Raw genomic sequence first — 13,719 nt, forward strand, 5'->3', positions numbered from 1 at the left:
CGAGACCAAACTATGCAGTGGGTGACCCCCGCGTCACACCCCGCTTCCCGTTCCCCCGGTCACCAGTGAGGGACGAAGGCCGCATCGATAGCCGTTACCCGGGGTAAACGTGTGGGCGGGGGGCACGGCCACCGTTAAGGGGCCCAGCCGTGCGTTTGAGATCGACTCCCTTTACTAAGTGTGAGACCGGAAAACACGTTGAATTGTTCAGATTTCCAATATTAACCAGGCAGCTTAAAACAACGCGTTCATTCCGACTCCAGGGGGAAAAAAGCATTTTTTAATGGATGCGCTCGGCTCATTTGAGATATCGCAACAGTACAAAAACAAAAACAAAAACAGGCCCAAGACCAGGATCTCTTCACTTGTGAAGAGTCGTCCATCTCGGAAGGCCGAAAAACTAGAGCCAGCGGTGTCAAACCAATTCGCGGAGGGCCGCATTGGGTCCTGGTCTTTGTTCCAACCAATCCAGTGGCCACAGTTTAACCAATGAGGTGTCTTCTAAAAAATAGGTAGCACCTGACTTGAATCAACTGATTACACTTACAAAAGGTATCCTCTCGTTCAGTTGGAATGAAAAGCGGCACCCACTGCGGGCGGCCCTTTGAGAACCGGTTTGACACCCCTGATGCTAGACGGATAAGAAAGAGCACAATGTACATCCATTTGGAAACTAGGTACGCATCATAGAGCCTAAAAGGAAGGCTTTGTAATTACAAAGGAGTTAGAAAGGGTGGCAAGTCGGTCGGTCGGTCGGTCGGTCGGTCGGTCGGTCGGTCGGTGCGGACGAGCGGACAAAAGTGCCAATAACGCCAGCACGGCTAGGCCAAACAAAATCAGCCCCGCCAACGCTATCCCAGGGGGGCAGTCGAAGTTGAGCCGCCAAGGTCAGAGGTCCCTCCGGCTGGCCCGCGCTTTGAAAAGCCCTCTTTTGGGCCCACGTCCATTTTCCGCCGGGCCGGCGCGCCACTCGATGGGCCGACCAAGAGGAGGCGGGCCCGACTGACGGCCTCTGCACGGCGCATGGGAGGAAACAAAAAAGTGCAGCGTAACTATGGCAACCGCCCCCAAAAGCACCTTAAAAGTACTTGGCGCCGCACGCAAGAAACAAATCAGGTGAGCACGAGGTTGATCTTTTCTAAGCAATAGCGAGCAGTCTCCTCACGCCGTGCATTTGTGCCCGTCGCCAGGCGGCCGCTCGTCCCCTCGGTGACAGACGGGATTATGCATTTTTCTTCATTGTGCAATATGTATAGTCGTGTGTGTCTGTGTGTGTGCGTGCGTGTCATCTGTCAGGACAAAGCCATGTCCAAATAACAACCCCCCCACCACCCATAAGTCAAGCGGCCAGCCGGCCTCACTCTTGTCGCGTGGCGGTCAGTGTAGAAACAAACCCCATAGAGGACGTCTAGAGCTTTTATCAGAGTTGATATTGTCATGTGTACCATAGAGTATGACCAGAACATGTTATTGTTTATGATTTCTCTTTTTTTAAAGGCCGTTTTTAAGGGGGGGGGGGGGGGTTTGGGGGGTCCAAAAATGTCCCGGCCCTTCTCAGGGGTTGCGACCAATCCATCCAGGTTCAGGGTAAAGAGAGCTAGTACCCGGTGGATTTTTGGAAAATAAAAAAGCTTTTAGAACTTCTCAATTGCTTCTCGTGGATTTTGTACGCGGACAATGACTATGATCACTACATAGACAATCTTACAATACTCACAGGGAGTTATTCTACGTGAACAAAAATGATGGATGTTAGTGGTGAAAAATTCAACGAGAATTTCACAGGCCTGTAATATTTTCTTTGCACACTTTTAAAAAGGAGAATACTAGTACTTATTCAAGTATAAAATAAGAAATGCCTCAAGTGCAAATGACCTTCGTTAGAAAATGACATAAATGGGACATCTGAGATGAAATCACCCTCTGGGGGTGGGGGCACGGCACAGCACGGCACAGCACGCCACGGGACGCCACGGGACATTGTGTGTCGTAATATGGAGCCTCACAAATGTTCCACTTGAGGTATTCTCCTCACCCAGCGTCATCAACCATTGTAGGCACGGCAGCAAAACGGGTACGTGATTTTTTTTTCCCACACATTAACCTCTGTGACCTTGTGTAAATGCTTGTGCTTTCCCCGCGGGCCTAAAATGGCTTCCGGATCCCATTGGTTCTGCTTGCTTCTGACAGATGTGGGGCGCATGTTGTTTGTGCGCCTCAGCTTATAGAACTCCTCTCCTCTCTCTCCTTGTCCTGTGGAAGTAGGGCTTGTGAAGGATAGTTGCCCTGTGAATCAGAACCATTTTCTGACCGAAAAAGAGCCAAGACCCAGTTGGACCCCGAGTGGCTGGCTACACAATAGAGGAAGGGATGAGCTGGAGCTGTTGTTTCAGAGCGCTCTCTGGTGGTCAAATGACGCGAAGGCGAGACACCTGACCCCCACTCCCTCCCCGACGCTGGTATATGACGTTGCCAGGTGTCACTTGGCAGCAGAAGTGGTATAGTAATCCCTCCCAATCGCGTCTGACAACGCCACTCCGATTTAAAGCAAAGCAAAATGTGAGGCACAAATACTTTGTTTATTGAACATGCAAACAAATGCAGTTTAAACGGACAGACTTATTTTCGCAAAGCATGAGTATTTACGGCAACAACAAAAACATTTCAGAGACACCAGTGAGCCCTGATGAAAAAGCCACCTCTGTTCCTTTTCTCCGTAGAGAAGGATGAATGTCAATGATGCGGTGTAATATGGTCCTCCTAATTCAGTCACGGAATAGCGAATGGAGCTAAGCGGCGTGACAAAAGGTCTTGCACGTGTTGCGGTGGCCCTAAAATGGCCGGCGATTAACGGTCTCGACGCTTGATGCGATGACGGGAAAAAGGGACTTCTTTTAAATACGGACATATTTTATGGCGGTGGAATGTGATGGATTGGATGGCTTCCTCAGCCATCCATAGGTCCGCTGCCCTTGTTCTTGTTACGGCTGAGCGGGAAGGTGGACTTGCTCTGCGGTTGCGTCATCTTGCTGGCCAAATAGACGAAGGGCTCGATGAGCGTGCGCCGGTCGGCCACCGACAGCTCCCACAGGCGCACCTTCTCGTTCTTGGCCCAGTTCTGGGCCACGTTAGCGTCCACGCGCCGCTCGTCCTGCTTGTCCAGTTTGTTGCCCAGAACCACAATGGTCACCTGCAAAGCCATACCCAATTTGCAACGTTACCACCGATCAATACATGCCTTTTTCTCCCCTCAGAAGAAAATGAAAAATGGACCGGCCTCCTTCTTATCTCGGTGCCGGTCAATGTCCTTCTTGAGAGCCTCCATGCGCTTGAAGGACTCCTTGCTGTCGATGCTGTAGACCAGCACGAAGCCGTCGGCGAAGCTGTAGTAGTGGCGGGGGAACTCCATGCCCTCGCGGAGACCCCGAGTGTCGTAGAAGCGCACTTGTTCTCGGGTGCCCCGGTCGGTCTCGATGGAGCCCATGTAGATGTCCTCCAGCGTCTCCATGGGCTCGGAACCTAACCCGACAATCACCAAAAAAAGTTGGGCTGCTTTTGCCATCTATACCTCTAATCCTATCCAAACTGACGTTCGGCCTGTCACCACAGCCGAACAGATGAAATAGGAATATTCAAAGTAGTATATAGTTACGTTCCATAATGTCGACACGTTTTGTTTACCTGCTACATGATTGGCGTAAAGTAGCTGCTCCAGCACGGCCGTTTTACCAACTGCAGCCTGGCCGCACACCACCACTTTGCAGCTTTTGCCCATGACGAATTTGCTCTCTCTGTGGAAAACAAAATATATATATACGCATCTACAGTTACATCGTTTGCTCGCAGAATTGAGTCGGTGTGCCAACAAACTAGCTTAGCTTTAGCTTCCATCGACCAACAAATGAGCGGTAGCGAAATTGAACCAAAACCAAACAACTCACGCTGGGTTTTAAACTGAGATGTTTCTTGACACCGAACAATCCCCGACCAGGGCTCACAAGAAAGCACGTCTTATTTTGTGTAATAGGCAATAACGAGCGTAGTCATTACCTCCCGATGTCTCTGCTCTCTAATCTATATCACCTTTAAAGACCATGGGAATTTCCATAGATTAAAAAAAAACGTGAAAATGCGCGACCATTTGATACATGCAAGGAGTGAAATGTTTAAATGCGCTGTGACTTTGTTTACATATTTATGGTTACATTGGAGTCCGGAAGTGCGCGCCGTAGTGACGTCTTTACTGGGCGTTCCCACTTATTTTAAAAACTTCCTTAGGTCAAAGCGCGTTTAAAATAGACACATGAAGCACATTTAGAAAAAAAGTAACAACACGGACATAAAACCTTATTCTTTGTATTTCTATGAGAAATAACTATATTGTTCATTTTTTCAAAATTCCACAATACATTCTGTCGGTGAATGCGTCACTTCAACTGCAGCATTTGACTCCGCCCTCTCCTAATGCACTTTAAAATGGCGGCTGAGAGATGCGCTACTGTGAACATGGACCCTGACATAGAACTCCTCAGCGACGACGAACTGGAACGGTAGGACGCGTTGACAGCGGCAAGAACGCAATTCTGCCGGCGTCTTCCACTTCTGCTTTACAGCCGGACGTCCCGGAGTCGTGTCACGAAGAGACCCAATTGGGCTAGTCGCTATTTGGCTCCGAGGAGGCGTTTGTCATCTTATTATTGTCCTCTACTCAGGCGCAGAAAAGCCTCCCTGCCCCAAACAGTTGGCTGCTAAAGTTGTCCGATGCATTTTTCAGCCCCCCACCTACCCACCGCATCGTGAAAAGTCAATTCCCGAAAGTTCGGAGTGGTCGTGACGTACTAATTTTGAATGCCCACTCCCCCCCAAAAAATCTAAAGGCATGACTTTCGGCCACAGTGGACAGCATGCTCGGTGTCATGTGTTCCTACATTCTATGTTTAGCTGCCAGTCAGTCAAATGGTCATCCGACATTGACTTTTCCTTCTCCATGCCCGGCCAAAGAGAGACTCGCTCGGTACCAAAACTCCCCAACTCTGATACCTCGTACTGTGTACCTTTAGCAAGTACTTTAAGTCATACCACTCCAAAACTAAGAAGCCCTTAGTTTGATGTTATTTTAAGATTTGTTGTTGTTGCGCCATACACAAGTATACTGTAGGGTTGGTTGTGTTGATCTCTCTTTCAAGAATGATTGCATTTGAATGAATAGAGATGAACTGCACTTGTTTGCTTCAGGGAAGCAGATGGCTACAAAGAGCAAGGCAACGCCTTCTACATCCAGAAGGATTACGCCGAAGCCTTCAATTACTATACCAGGGCCATCGGTACCTGAGTCGCATGATCTTTCCCGTGCTTTTCCCCCCTGCTCCCGGACGTGATTTGATTCCCGCTCATTTTTTTTTGCCCGCAGACATGTGCCCGAAGAACGCCAGTTACTACGGCAACCGAGCGGCCACGCTGATGATGCTGTCCCGATACCGCGAGGCTTTGGAGGATTCCCAGCGAGCGGTGCGGCTGGACCAGTCCTTTACCAAGGTGCCTGGGAGATGTGCATTGCGCTCGTCCCGCCCGTTGCTTTGCGGTACCAATGGAGTGGCGCGGCTCTGGTCGCAGGGCCACCTGCGAGAGGGCAAGTGCCACCTGTCCCTGGGCAACGCCATGGCGGCCTCGCGCTGCTTCCAGAAGGTTCTGGAGCTGGATCCCGACAACGGCCAAGCCCAACCGGAGGTCAGCTCCTTCCCTGACACCTCTCGCTATACCCCTGAATATTGGGGACACATTTTTGATTTTTGTGCGGTCAGGGGTCACCAGCAGTTTGTCATGCAGGAGGAAATAGGATCTTTGCCACTGTTAACAAAGCCCTTTACTCTTAATACTTGGGACTATTTATGCACATCGGAAAATGTGATTGTTTTTTTCGACTTGAAAATGTTGTCGCGGTGACAAGCTTCCCTCATCTTGTCTGAAGCACTTCTCCTAAGTTTAATAGGCCGCTCCGCCATACGACTTTTTCAGCTCAGGAGCGCCGAGTCCATCCTGGAGTACGAGCGCATGGCCGAGATGGGCTTCGACAAGCGCGACTACCGCATGGTGAGAGCCGGGCCGGCCGGCCGCCCACTCGGCTTCCCGCGCGCCTTCACGCCGCGTCATCTCTGCGCAGGTGGTCTTCTGCATGGACCGAGCCCTGGAGTCGGCCTCGGCCTGCCACCGCTTCAAGATCCTGAAAGCCGAGTGCTTGGCCCTGCTGGGCCGCTACCCCGAGGCTCAGTCCGTGGCCAGGTAATGGTGAAGCCCAGTGATCTGCCTTGCGCTACGTACTCCTAGTTTAGCCTCCGTTACATTGAATGACAGACACTGCGCGCTACTCCTCACTTGCCCTTTTGACACCCTCAGCGACATTTTAAGAATGGACTCCACCAACGCGGACGCGCTGTACGTGCGCGGCCTTTGCCTTTACTACGAGGACTGCATCGACAAGGCGGTCCAGTTCTTCGTGCAGGCCCTGCGCATGGCCCCGGACCACGAGAAAGCGCGCCTGGCTTGTAGAGTCAGTACGACGGCGGCTTTGCGCCCGGGCGGGACCGCCGTGCAGCCGGCCCTTCTTTCTCTCTTGCCCCGTAGAACGCCAAAGCGCTGAAGGCCAAGAAGGAGGAGGGCAACAAGGCCTTTAAAGAGGGCCGCTTCGACGCCGCCTACGTGCTCTACTCTGAGGCGCTGACCATAGACCCCAACAACATCAAGACCAACGCCAAGCTCTACTGTAACAGAGCCACCGTGGGATCCAAGGTAGGCGCGCTTTGGACGGGCGCTTCCCCGAGGTCCCGAGCCAGGCTTTTTTTTTTTTGTCTGGCTAGCCGACGGGGCGGCTCAGATCTCCTTCTCTTTTTCTAGCTGAAGAAAGTGGAACAGGCCATCGAAGACTGCACCAAGGCCATCAAGCTGGACGATAGCTACATCAAGGCCTACTTGCGGCGAGCGCAATGGTAACGCACCGTCCGCCCGGACAAACGCCCGCCCGCCCACCTGCCCGGACTTGATGGAGCCCACCCGCCTTTGGCGACCTTGCAGCTGCATGGAGACGGAGCAGTACGAAGAGGCCGTTCGCGACTACGAGAAGGTCTACCAGACAGAGAAGACCAAAGGTAGGGTCATAACAATGACTCTTTGTCGCCACGCCCCCCCCCCCCCCCCCCAAATGGCCCCCCCATCCATGGATCCGGTGGGACTCCGGGCAGAGCGACTCTCCTCTTGCCATTTTGCCCGGCAGAGCACAAGCAGTTGCTAAAACAGGCGCAGCTGGAGCTGAAGAAGAGCAAGCGCAACGACTACTATAAGGTGCTGGGCGTCGACAAGAGCGCCAGCGAGGAGGAGATCAAGAAGGCCTACCGCAAACGGGCGCTCCTCCATCACCCAGGTGCGTCCGCGCGTCCCGGGAAAGCCCGGCCGGCCCGCCGACAACGGCTCCCGTCTGGCAGATCGCCACAGCGGCGCCGCCGCCGAGGTGCAAAAGGAAGAGGAGAAGAAATTCAAGGAAGTGGGCGAGGCCTTCAGCGTGCTGTCGGACCCCAAGAAGAAGTCGCGCTACGACAGCGGACAGGACCTGGAGGACGAGGGCATGAACATGGGCGGTAAGCCAAACGGGGGGGGGGGGGGCGTCGTGGCGCGCCACCCGTCCCGCTCGCCCATTCTGCCATGGGCTCTTCTCTCGGCAGATTTCGATGCCAACAATATTTTCAAGGCCTTCTTCGGCGGTCCGGGAGGATTTAGCTTTGAAGGTAGGCCCGCAATGGCCCGCAATGGCTCGCTCGTTGGCCCGTTGAAGGCCGGATTGACCGGCTCTTATCTTTCAGCGGCCGGACCGGGAAATTTCTTCTTCCAGTTCGGTTAAGCGGTCGCCTCTGCCGTCGGTCGGGACGTGCGTGGCCTGGAACCCCTAAGCCTCCCTCCCCCCAGTCCCGTGCGTCCGTCAGCCCGCTCGCTCGCCCGCCCGCCCGCCAGCCCGCTCGCCCCTCCGCCGGCCACCCGTACGGTCCAGCAGACGCGGGTCGCCGTCATCCACGCCATTGACTCGACAGCCGTACGTGAAGTGAACTCGGTGCAGCTCCTCTTTTTAGGGGGTCTACGCGGGAAGCCCAGATGGCTTGGCGCCCTGCATGAAAGCGCCATTCTCTTATTTGAAGTATCTCATAACGGCGGTGGGCAAAAGGCGTCCTCGCCAGCCGGCGCCAGCGTGAGCGTCTGTCGCGTGTCTCTCAAACTCTCCTCCCCCATTTTTTTTTTATTTTTAATTCTTGACATTGCCATCCACAGATTGCTGCATTGCACACGTGACTGGACGTTGATATGTGATAGTTTTTGTTTTGATATTTATTGTTTTTTTTTTTTCTTCTTGCCAGTCACGGCATCTTATCCAAGTGAAAAAACAAGGAAGATTTCATTTTCCAACGGTCAAAAAACAACAAACACGTGGGGCATATTTGAAAAGGAGAAGAAATTGGCTCCATGTGTATTTCCTAGAGAAATTGCCAATAAAATGCAAGTTGTCTTCAACGGTATCCTCATTGTCATTTTGGTGAAAGCTTCCTGTTTTTCCAACTGAGTCAACGAGGTTGTGGCCTCCCTTTTCTTTTCTCCACCAGTTCTTACAGCAAAATTTAATACATCACTAGCATCAAAATCCTGCTTAATATTAACTGCCGAGTACTGTGAGATTTAAAAAAAAAAAAAAAAAAAAACTGGAATGTTGTCGGGTGCCTCCCTCGGCCAGCTTGCATTTCCTTTTGTTTTTGTTCTCATCGTATTCATTTCCTTTATTCATAAAAACAATATTTTGGAAACCACTTCTTTACCAAAGACCTAATGTTAATGTGATGTCCTCGTTCCCAAAAATTGGCTCAAAATGAGTTTGAATCAACATGTGATTTTCTTGTGGTGTTGAACTCTACTGGGTTGTGCCGGGAGCAAGGCTTGATATTTTGCGCTTTAGGAACACGCCTAGATAGCTTTCTTGTGCATTAGCCTCGTCCTGGTAGCAGATGGTATCAAATGAACTCAATGTTCTGTCCGGTGGGAAGGCCTTGGAATATTTTCCAACCGGTGGCGCTGTTTGGGTCTTTTTGTTAAGGCGGTTGCTAGGTGACCTGGCCAGCTGGGCCCTCTTTTAGTCTGCTTGAGTTTGGCCCCCCCAACCCCCCTGTGCTTTTTAGGTGGCATCGTCATCGGAAATGTCCGAAACGGACTCTGGGCGCCAAAGTCCGAGGGCGACGGCCGTTTTCTCCAACTTGATGGCGGATGGCGACTGGTTGCTGCTCAAGGGGGAATTTGAAAAGGCGACCGAGAGCTACAGCACGGTGAGTGCCTTCGTTGCGTGGTTGCCTCGCTCGCTTGCTCGCCCGCTACAAGTCCTAAACTCCTGTTTTGCGATGGGATGGCTGTGGAAGGAGGAGGGTGGGGGGCTAGAAAATGAAAGAGCATTTTCTAAATTTGCTTTAACATGCAGACCCATTCATTAGTGCCATCGATGAGCCCAGGTGTCCCATTAGAGGCGAGAAAGCCGAGGCTCCGTAGCCGCGCGTGGGGCTTTTCGTCTTTCTCCTGTCAGTAGAAGGCAGACGTACCGTCCCGTCCATTTTTTTAAATTTTTTTTTTAGCCGTGACTCCAACTGTAGTAAGCCTATATTGCAACGTTGTGTCTAACAGGCTCTGACGCTACAACCGGAGAACAGGCACGGTTTGGCGGGCCGCTCCAAGTGCTACCTAAAGATGGGTCAGTGCGAAAAAGCCCTGAGGGATGCCGAAGCCTCGCTACGAGGAGACGGCTCCTTTTTGGAGGTCTGTTTCTGGAGCATAACAACACAGTTGAATGGAATGCATGAAAGAATGTTTTGCTATGTTTGTTTTCCTTTTTTTCCAATAGGGATTGTATCAGAAGGCAGAATCTTTGTACTGCATGGGAGAGTTTGAATTTGCACTGGTTTTTTATCACCAAGGATCCAAGCTGCGCCCGCAAGTCCACCAATTCCAGCTGGGCATCCAGAAAGCCCAGGAGGCCATCGAGAACGCCGTCGCCGGTGTGCTCCTCACGTGTATTCCGTCCGCTATATTCGTATTGGCAAGAGTATACGTGGCGGTGCTTGGTAACGGAGGAAGGAACCATACTGGCCAAAGAATCCGTTCGACCTGGCGGGGGCCGGCCCCCCCCAGGTCGAACGGATTGAACGTCTATCGCCGTCTCTGACGGTCATTGTGTGTCTCTGCTCAGTCCCGGCTGACTTTGGGCAGAAACTCAAAGGAGACACGCCGCCGAAAGAAGACGAGGTCGTCGCACGTTCGCTCAACGTAACGTAACGCCACGCAATGCAACGCTCAACGTATTGCTATCGCGAAGCCAAACTGTCTCTCCGTGCAGGTGACGATGACCAAGAAGCAAAGGGCCTCCAAGAAGAAATATGTGGGAGAGTTTTATGAGGACAGGAGATACCTGGAGAAACTGTTGAAGGATGAAAGTAGGTTTCTTTTCAAGTCAGCAATTACATCCAAACTCGGCAATCTGTTATTTGAGGTCACGCCAAAGCTAAACTAAACTATTAAAGTAAAGAGGTTTAGGGTTATGGATGCGGTTTCGAGCGGGCGGGGTTGAGCAAGTGCAGTCCTCCTCCAAGTCTGTTTTCCGTGGCTCCCTTCCCCAACACACCTGAATCCAATCATCATGATCAGGCTTCTCAGGAAATTGGCGAGGAGTTGATCATCAAATGTGGGTGCAGTGGAGGGGGACATGGAAAACAGACTGGATCACAAACTGGTTAGGGGGCCCTCTGGGACAGCATTTGCTCACTTGCTCTGTATACATCTTTTTTTTACCCTTGCTTGTGTGTCAGTATATTTTGTATGGGTAATGTTTCCAATTGGAATGGCACGGTGTCAAATGGCCTCCCATTCTGCAATGACCCCATTGGATGGAATTCAAATGGTCTTTGCTGATCCGCAGCCTTGGAGAAAAGCAGGATGAGGAACGGCGAAAAACTGAGGGACATCATCGGGAGCAGTCTCGCATACTTGGACGACCGTGCCGACTTCTGGAACCGGCAGAAGGCCAAGCGTCCTCCTAAAGACCCACAACAAAAGAGAAAAAAGACCCCCAATAGTGCCCCCATGGCATGACATGACATGATGAAGAGGACCGGAGATTTTTTTTTAAAAACTTGTTTGCTGGGTGCTCTTTTTATGCTCACAACCCAGTCCTGTCTGTTAAATTGTACAAGGATTTAATAAAACTGGGGCTTTTGTCGAGGCTGGAACCAAATGTTCAAGTTTGTATTATTGTTCATGTTTACTGTTCAAACTTGGTAATAAGGAACATTCAATTCGTCGTGTTACTGTGCGACCAAGTGCATTTTAGAGAGGCTCGGTCAACTGTTCATCTAACTTTCGAGTGGTATAAGAGTAAACTGCATCTTTCCGCCCCATAATGCACCGTAAGATAGTGGTCGCGACCATATTTATGCGGAGGGGTGACCGTCGAAGATATTGCCAAATAAGACGAGTCTAAAACAAAACGCGATGCATACTTTGCGTGAAAACAACCACCTATGAGTCAATGAAGCACTTCCGTTGGCAAATCGGATCATCTTTAAAAGAAAGCTTCACGAGATGAGATGGACTCAACCCGCATAATGGTACGTTCCCGAGCGTCGCCGTGGTCTTTCTTTTCCTATCCAAGTAGCAGCCATGAGGTAGGATTGCCGTCGACGCGTGGCCAAGTGGCCTATTTAATCGGTGGAAAATGGCACTTTGAACACACTAAACGACCGTATCAAACACGTCAAGTTCTAATGAAGTGACATGAATGGTAAAGAGTCCTCCAAACGCCACCGCGACGTGTTTTATTTCGCCGCGGCGGCCGACGCTGTCGCCGAGCGGCCATATTGTCAACCCGGCTAACGGTTAGGTGCGTCCGCGGCTAGGCTAAAGCTAAAGTCCGCGGATGCTCCCTAAGTGGGTAACTTGATGATTTCCCTGACCTAAATCCTACGCTGTGCCGTTGTCGTGCAGCATGCTCAGGCTCCAGAAGAGGCTGGCGTCCAGCGTGCTGCGCTGTGGCAAGAAGAAGGTCTGGCTCGATCCCAACGAGACCAACGAAATCGCCAATGCTAACTCTCGTAAGTAGAACCCAATCCCTGACTCCCACAACAAAGTATCACCCGTTGAACTGGAAAAAAAAAAGCACCAACTGGCCTTGTATGAATAGAAGTTCTGTGTTGCCTGGATACTTGTGCATTATTTGGACGGCCGAGTGACGGTCACAACAAATTGGGCGTACATTGGCGTCAATGGCGGGCCATAACTTAATACTTGAAAATGGTTCAAAACCCCTTCTTTTTTGACCGATCCATTGAAAAGGATTGGCCCGATATCCGATCGGGCGATCAGATGGGGTGACTTCCCCGCTTGCGTCCAATTTACTGGGGGTTCAGCGGCATGTAAGTTGGGATATACAGGGACAATTACTATGTATATTAAGCCAATGTATACTGACCAAAAGAGCAATGGATTCATGGATAACGGACAGTTGAAGCCAGTGCCTTTTCCACTTCATTTGTTTTGTCTTTCAGGCCAACAAGTGCGTAAACTGGTGAAGGATGGCCTGATCATCCGCAAGCCCGTCACGGTCCACTCTCGGGCTCGTTGCCGCAAGAACACGCTGGCGCGCCGCAAGGGCAGACACATGGGCGTCGGTAGGCCCAGTTCGCCGCCGCCGCCGCCGCCGAGGAGGGGCGCTGGGCGTTTGGCCCACGTTTGGCCTTCTCGCCCGCAGGGAAGAGAAAGGGTACGGCCAACGCCCGTATGCCCGAGAAGCTGACGTGGATGCGCCGCATGAGGATCCTGCGGCGCCTGCTGCGCCGCTACAGGGAGTCCAAGAAGATCGACAGGCACATGTAATCCAAAGCCACATTGTTACTGGGACCAGGGCCATGTTTTTGAAAACAAGACAAGCATTTGAGTTTACCGTTAGCCTTTCCCGCGCACTTGAAATTGCTGCCAAACCTCGGGAAGACATTTGGATTTGAATCTTCAAATGCCACTCCCAAAGTGCAGCAAAGGCCGTAGGAAAGTGGCGCATCGAGCGGCGGCCGCTCGTCGCCTGCCGGGTAGCGGCACTGACGGATCGAATCTGGTGGCCTTTGAAATTTGCCTTGGTGTGGGGGAATGCTCCATTTTGTTGCAAGAAAAGTGTTTTAGGGTGCTCTCGTTTGTCTCCAGGTACCACAGCCTGTACCTGAGGGCCAAGGGCAACGTGTTCAAGAATAAGCGCATTCTCATGGAGCACATTCACAAGCTGAAGGCCGACAAAGCCCGCAAGAAGCTCCTAGCGTACGTTGGCCATTCCCCGGCCCCCTTTGAGAGCGCTGCAAAGCCCGGCGGAAGTAAAAGATGCCGTGCCTTTTTTGTCTTTTTGCAGCGATCAGGCCGAGGCCCGCCGCACCAAGACCAAGGAGGCCCGCAAGCGGCGGGAGGAACGCCTCCTGGCCAAGAAGGAGGAGATCATCAAGAACCTGTCCAAGGAGGACGAGGGCAAAAAGTAATCTCATTAATGGTGTGGATGGAACGCTGACAATAAATAAAAAAATAATGTATATAAATACAATTGAGGCATCCAATGCTTGACTCGTATTTTGGTGAATTATAATCTCACCATCGATGACTTCATTTGTATATCGG

At 51.5% G+C, this 13,719-nt stretch overlaps 4 protein-coding genes across 6 annotated transcripts; 3 read left to right on the plus strand and 1 right to left on the minus strand.

Moving 5' to 3' along the window:
- Positions 1-64: 64 nt before the first annotated feature.
- dnajc7 (DnaJ (Hsp40) homolog, subfamily C, member 7) lies at positions 65-8,555 on the plus strand. Of its 2 annotated transcripts, none has more exons than XM_077620075.1 (14): positions 65-1,116; positions 5,236-5,324; positions 5,411-5,535; positions 5,614-5,727; positions 6,016-6,090; positions 6,161-6,279; positions 6,394-6,547; positions 6,622-6,786; positions 6,892-6,983; positions 7,069-7,142; positions 7,268-7,414; positions 7,476-7,628; positions 7,713-7,775; positions 7,851-8,555. In XM_077620075.1, exons 1-14 carry the CDS (start codon positions 1,055-1,057, stop codon positions 7,886-7,888), a joined length of 1,470 nt encoding a protein of 489 aa, XP_077476201.1. In that variant the 5' UTR covers positions 65-1,054; the 3' UTR covers positions 7,889-8,555. The 2 variants fall into 2 exon arrangements, with proteins under 2 accessions (XP_077476201.1, XP_077476200.1); XM_077620074.1 differs by lacking the exon at positions 65-1,116 and adding an exon at positions 4,396-4,550.
- On the minus strand, positions 2,561-4,248 carry nkiras2 (NFKB inhibitor interacting Ras-like 2). Of its 2 annotated transcripts, none has more exons than XM_077620077.1 (4): positions 4,051-4,248; positions 3,682-3,791; positions 3,278-3,519; positions 2,561-3,190 (listed from the first exon to the last, which is right to left on the minus strand). In XM_077620077.1, exons 2-4 carry the CDS (start codon positions 3,773-3,775, stop codon positions 2,948-2,950), a joined length of 579 nt encoding a protein of 192 aa, XP_077476203.1. In that variant the 5' UTR covers positions 3,776-3,791; positions 4,051-4,248; the 3' UTR covers positions 2,561-2,947. The 2 variants fall into 2 exon arrangements, with proteins under 2 accessions (XP_077476203.1, XP_077476202.1); XM_077620076.1 differs by having other exon boundaries at positions 3,942-4,247.
- A 495-nt stretch (positions 8,556-9,050) lies between the features above and the next one.
- Positions 9,051-11,302, plus strand: odad4 (outer dynein arm docking complex subunit 4). The gene is made up of 6 exons (XM_077620079.1): positions 9,051-9,350; positions 9,700-9,831; positions 9,917-10,070; positions 10,262-10,338; positions 10,409-10,505; positions 10,988-11,302. Exons 1-6 carry the CDS (start codon positions 9,225-9,227, stop codon positions 11,158-11,160), a joined length of 759 nt encoding a protein of 252 aa, XP_077476205.1. The 5' UTR covers positions 9,051-9,224; the 3' UTR covers positions 11,161-11,302.
- A 371-nt stretch (positions 11,303-11,673) lies between these two features.
- Positions 11,674-13,645, plus strand: LOC144089062 (large ribosomal subunit protein eL19). Its single transcript, XM_077619880.1, has 6 exons — positions 11,674-11,732; positions 12,052-12,158; positions 12,612-12,734; positions 12,815-12,935; positions 13,261-13,371; positions 13,460-13,645. The coding sequence occupies exons 1-6, from the start codon at positions 11,728-11,730 to the stop codon at positions 13,581-13,583; spliced, it is 591 nt and encodes a 196-aa protein (XP_077476006.1). The 5' UTR covers positions 11,674-11,727; the 3' UTR covers positions 13,584-13,645.
- Positions 13,646-13,719: the final 74 nt, after the last annotated feature.

This window comes from Stigmatopora argus, chromosome 14, assembly GCF_051989625.1.
Source record: "Stigmatopora argus isolate UIUO_Sarg chromosome 14, RoL_Sarg_1.0, whole genome shotgun sequence".
In the NCBI taxonomy this organism is placed as follows: Eukaryota; Metazoa; Chordata; class Actinopteri; order Syngnathiformes; family Syngnathidae; genus Stigmatopora; species Stigmatopora argus.

Coding starts and splice junctions, on each gene's coding strand:
- nkiras2 (XM_077620077.1), bottom strand. CDS start 3,775: ATGGGCAAAAGCTGCAAAGTGGTGGTGTGCGGCCAGGCTGCAGTTGGT. Junction 3,520..3,681: donor TTACGCCAATCATGTAGCAG/GTAAACAAAACG, acceptor TTGTCGGGTTAG/GTTCCGAGCCCATGGAGACG. Junction 3,191..3,277: donor GGCACCGAGATAAGAAGGAG/GCCGGTCCATTT, acceptor ATGGCTTTGCAG/GTGACCATTGTGGTTCTGGG.
- dnajc7 (XM_077620074.1), top strand. CDS start 4,465: ATGCACTTTAAAATGGCGGCTGAGAGATGCGCTACTGTGAACATGGAC. Junction 5,325..5,410: donor TTACTATACCAGGGCCATCG/GTACCTGAGTCG, acceptor TTTTGCCCGCAG/ACATGTGCCCGAAGAACGCC. Junction 6,091..6,160: donor ACAAGCGCGACTACCGCATG/GTGAGAGCCGGG, acceptor ATCTCTGCGCAG/GTGGTCTTCTGCATGGACCG.
- odad4 (XM_077620079.1), top strand. CDS start 9,225: ATGTCCGAAACGGACTCTGGGCGCCAAAGTCCGAGGGCGACGGCCGTT. Junction 10,071..10,261: donor CATCGAGAACGCCGTCGCCG/GTGTGCTCCTCA, acceptor GTCTCTGCTCAG/TCCCGGCTGACTTTGGGCAG. Junction 10,506..10,987: donor GAAACTGTTGAAGGATGAAA/GTAGGTTTCTTT, acceptor GCTGATCCGCAG/CCTTGGAGAAAAGCAGGATG.
- LOC144089062 (XM_077619880.1), top strand. Junction 12,735..12,814: donor GGGCAGACACATGGGCGTCG/GTAGGCCCAGTT, acceptor TCTCGCCCGCAG/GGAAGAGAAAGGGTACGGCC. Junction 12,936..13,260: donor AAGAAGATCGACAGGCACAT/GTAATCCAAAGC, acceptor GTTTGTCTCCAG/GTACCACAGCCTGTACCTGA.